Source organism: Trachemys scripta, chromosome 12 (assembly GCF_013100865.1).
Source record: "Trachemys scripta elegans isolate TJP31775 chromosome 12, CAS_Tse_1.0, whole genome shotgun sequence".
Classification (NCBI taxonomy): Eukaryota; Metazoa; Chordata; order Testudines; family Emydidae; genus Trachemys; species Trachemys scripta.
Genome location: NC_048309.1, coordinates 35,125,787 through 35,130,437, shown reverse-complemented (window position 1 = coordinate 35,130,437; position 4,651 = coordinate 35,125,787). Strand labels below are relative to the sequence as shown.

The window sequence follows — 4,651 nt, the reverse complement described above, 5'->3', positions numbered from 1 at the left end:
GAGCCTCCCTGCAACACCAAATTTAGACATCAAATTCCATAAGAGGGGTGGGGTTTAGGACACACCTCTCTCATTCCCATCTCCTATTGGATAGCTAAGGAAGCTCCCACTTTGCATGCGGCTTTTGTGTTTCCTGTTTTCAGATGCCTATCTCACCACAGTCACTGTTCAGGCAGTCTAGGTGCCTAACCCAGTGATTTTCTTTGAGGAGCCCAGTTATTTTCTGGGCACCTAAAAGTTGCAGTGCCTAAGTCCTTGTGTGAATCTGACTCTAAAATTTATGACTTTTCCCCAAAAAATTTGTTTTGAAATTTATCTATGGGGGGGGGGGGGGAGGGTCGAGAGAGAAACATAAAAAAGGGTAAACAAAAAAAAAAAACCATGCAAAAGTGAAAAGAAATCATGTTTTTTCCAGGTTGAACAGAAAGATTTTTCATTCTGGCAAGAAAACTGAAATAATTCTCACTTTACGTCAACCCTGATTAAAACAGACTGTTTTTTTAAAGACACGTTAAATAGTTTAATTAAGAGTTAATACCAAAGCTCCTGATATGTGATGGAGGAGCACAGGTCCACATGTACTTTCTCCTGGAACATTCACTTCATTCTTTTACTATTTCTATTTTATAATTGTATAATTTGTTTTTTAATTTTCCATTTTTAAAAATATTTTCTTTGACATTTTTTGTTTTAAATATCTTTATATTATTTCTATTTTATTGTATTTTATATTTATTACTTCGATTTTATAGTCTTTGGGTTTATTTTATTTTCATGTTTTTACAATTTATTTTTATTTTATCATTTTTATAGTGTATTTATTATTTTAATTTTACGTCCCTTTGGTTTCATTTATTTTACTTTTTATATTTCATTTTTACTTCTATTTCTTTTACAATTTTAGAATATTTATTATTTTAATTTTATATCCTTTTCATTTATTTTATTATCTGTAGCTCTATATAATTGTTTTTCTTTTTTAATGTATTTGTTTACAATTATGATGTATTCGCAAAACTAAATTTAACTGAAAATGACACCATCCCAATGGAAAGTTTTGATTTTGATGACTCAAACATGTTCCTGATGGAATATTACTCCATTAGAAAATTTCCAATCAACATGCAATTTCCACTAATCCTATTGATATTGATTTTACACAGGCTCTGAATACAGGGGTGAGGCAGTGACCCAAGGGTTAGGGTCTCTAGAAAGGATTTCAGGGACCTTGAGGTTTTGGAAGATTGGATTGGTTTGAGGTCATCTCAATGAGTTTTCCTCTGCCTAGAGCATCAATGGGAATTCTCTGGGCCTGCCTTTAGAAGACAGCTGGCCCCACAAAGCCATTTATAGAGGTCTAAAATTCACAGTCTATTTATAGGGCCAAGCTCTTGCTGAGGATAATTTATTAAAAGATATTACTGGGGATAATCTTGATAAGAAATAACACTGCAATATCTAACCTGTGTTTGTGGTTTGCAGCCTGCATCTCTTCAGTCACAGCAATGTTGTAAAGGTGTGTGGAGTTCGTGGGGTGGCTAAAACAGACTTAGAGGGATATTTGGTCATGTTTGTAGATAGCAAGAAGATTCAGATATTATGATGAACAAGGTTGTCATACCACAGTTTACGGGTGCTGTATTATCAATTTCCTTTTGACAAATCTTTTATTCCTGAAGAAACAGGACATCACAACTCAACTTTTAACACACAGCACTTAGATTGGATCAGAGGGAAAGCACGTGGAAATTTATTTAAAGAAGATCAGAGATTCAAATGCTAACCAGCAGAAGTATTAGAAACAAAGGTTATATAGACAATAAAACATCAACACAATAACAAGCCTCGACTTAGCTATAACATGAGATCCTCCTGTCTATGAAGTTTAGCTCATCAAAAGTTGTTCTCTTACCAGCATTTACTGTAAATGTATTCTGTAGGTGAAGGATGCAGAGTGAGTTTTTCTACCAACAGTTATAGTCCAAAAGTTTACTGCCATCTCTTTCCTGCTGGTTTATAAAACTCCCTCTCTCGGAAGATATTACAATCCCTTCATTGGCAGTTCACTCAACTGTAAAAGTGGGAGTCCATTATGAACCATACAATACTCAATTTACATGTATTCAGACTGATAAATAACACTTGTTTATCGACTTCTGGTGACTGGCTCTAACTCACAAGCCATAAATAAGAACATAATTTTCAGTGTATATACATAGTTCCTCACATATTCTCCGTACATACATCTCACAATGCTGGTGATGACCAGTGTGACACGTGTTTTCTGTAGTGACCTTCCATGGTTCCCTTTTTGAACTGTTTGTAGAGAGTAGACCCAGCGAATACCTCAACCATTATTCACCCTGTGTCTTTTGCCAGTTGGCAATAAGCAGCCCCTGGGTCACGCCATGAGATGCATAAGGGGAGAGGTAGGGGCCTGAGAATGGAATCCACAAAACCCAGCACCTAGGCGGGGAGTCGCTTACTTTAGCCAAGACCAGATGCTGACATGAGAAGTGTGTCCTAAGCCATGCTTCTCAAAAAGATCGGCACCTAAATCTGGGCTGCAGGGAGGTGTCTTTCTCCACTGGCGATCTACGAACTAGAGACACAAAACAGATAGTGGGGGAGGAGCTCTCCTTTATAACTTGTAGCCCCTGTGGCTAGGGAACTCACCTGAGGTGTAGGAGGAGACCCTGGTTAAATTCCCCTTCCCCTGTGCGTATGCCCAGAGACAGAAAGTTAGGTTCCTAGGGACTTACAGCAAATAGTTCGGGGTCTAGTGAATTGAGGGTTAAGCGGAAGTTAAGTGTGTGGGAGGGTGGGGGGGTTGTGGATCACAGCAGTGCCTAAATCTGGGGTTTAGGTGTTTAAGTCTCTTGATGAGTCTGGCCTTTGGTGACTGTCCCAGAAATTGTGAAAACCTCTAAGCACATCTGTTACTTCAAGTAAATCAGTAGGTGCTGTTTTCTTTCCCTTCAACTCTCCTTTCTACACACAGGTTTAGATAACCCTTATCACCTGTCACCCACTCTGAGCAAGTTACAACGCACACCTCTGACAAAGAGATGGGCCAGATTCTGCTTTTCTGGTGGTGAGGCTGAGATCACATGCTCTCCATGTCATTTCACCTTCAGTCCATTAATTCATGAAAGCCACACATTTCCCGACAGCTTTTCTCAAGGCCAACTTGACGCCTTTGTTTCTCAGGGTGTAGATCAGGGGATTAAGCAGGGGTGTCAGGACTGTGTAGCAAAGGGAGAACACTTTGTTCAGCTCCTGCAGCATCTCAGTTTTTGGTAAGATATAGACAATCATCAGGGTCCCGTAGAAAATGGTCACCACAATGAGGTGAGAGGAGCAGATGGAAAAGGCCTTTTGCTTCCCAGCAGTAGAAGGGATTCTCAGGATGGCAATTATGATATAAACATAGGATGTCATGGTCAACAGAAATGGAGGTAAAGTGAATAAGACGGAGCCCCAAAAGGTCACAAGTTCCATCTTATGGGTGTCACTGCAGGACAGTTTTATCATTGGGGTGAGATCACAAAAGAAATGGTCAATTTCATTAGGGCCGCAGAAAATTAACTGTGACATTAAAAATATAACAATGATAACAGCCAAAAATGCACTTATCCAAGATCCAGCTGCTAGCTGGAAGCAGAACCTGTTATTCATACGGGTTCCATAGTGCAGTGGTTTGCATATTGCTAAATACCGATCATAAGACATCGCAGCCAGGAGGTAACATTCTGTGTCAACTAGAGAACCAAAGAAATATAATTGTACAAGGCAACCAGTAACAGAAATGGTTCTGTCCCCAGTCAGGAGACTGGTCAGCATCCTGGGCAGGATGGTGGAGGTGTAGCAGGTCTCCAAGCAGGACAAATTCCCCAGGAAGAAGTACATGGGGGTGTGAAGATGCTGATCAGACACAACTAGTACCATGATGAGGATGTTCCCGGCCATGGTCACAATGTAGATCACTAAGAACAGCAGGAAGAGAAAAATCTGAAGTTCAGGATGATTCCCAAATCCCAGGAGGATGAATTCTGTGATGGACGTTTGATTTTCCCATTCTGTGTTTGCCATGAGTTGCACCTAAGAGTCACAGAACAAATCAGAATAGAATTTGTAGATCACGTTTTATTTCAATACATATCATTCTAGAAATATTCAAAACTTCACTGCCAGGGAAGTGAGTTGCCTCAGTTTGGAGTACATTTTTCATATTCTGGTGCCCTATTTCAAACAAAACGAAATCAGAGAGGTTCCTTCTCTAATCAAAGACCTGACTGGTGCTATGGATGTTTAAAAGATCTGCTTTTATATTCTACCTCCTGAGATGAGAAATGTCCCTCTTTGGCTAGGTTTCCAGTACAGTGTAGACATACCCATAGCAACTAACCCAGGGTTTGTTAATTCCATGATTTTCAAGGCACCTAAACATTAGGTGTTGCAACGGTGATAGTTGTAATTCCCAAGTCCCTTTATGGATCAGGGCCTAAGGGTCAGATTTGTAAAGGGAATTTGGATGCTTAATGGGATTTTGAAAAGCATTTAGGTGTCTATTTCCCCTTGACTATAATGAATTTTAGGCCCCTAGGTTATTTTGAAAACCCACTCAGCAACTGAATACTTTTACAAATCT

At 39.4% G+C, this 4,651-nt stretch overlaps 1 protein-coding gene across 1 annotated transcript; it reads right to left on the bottom strand.

The window, feature by feature from the left end:
• Positions 1–3,141: 3,141 nt before the first annotated feature.
• Positions 3,142–4,092, bottom strand: LOC117886117 (olfactory receptor 11A1-like). The gene has a single exon (XM_034787754.1). The coding sequence runs from the start codon at positions 4,090–4,092 to the stop codon at positions 3,142–3,144; it is 951 nt and encodes a 316-aa protein (XP_034643645.1).
• Between the last annotated feature and the right edge of the window lie 559 nt (positions 4,093–4,651).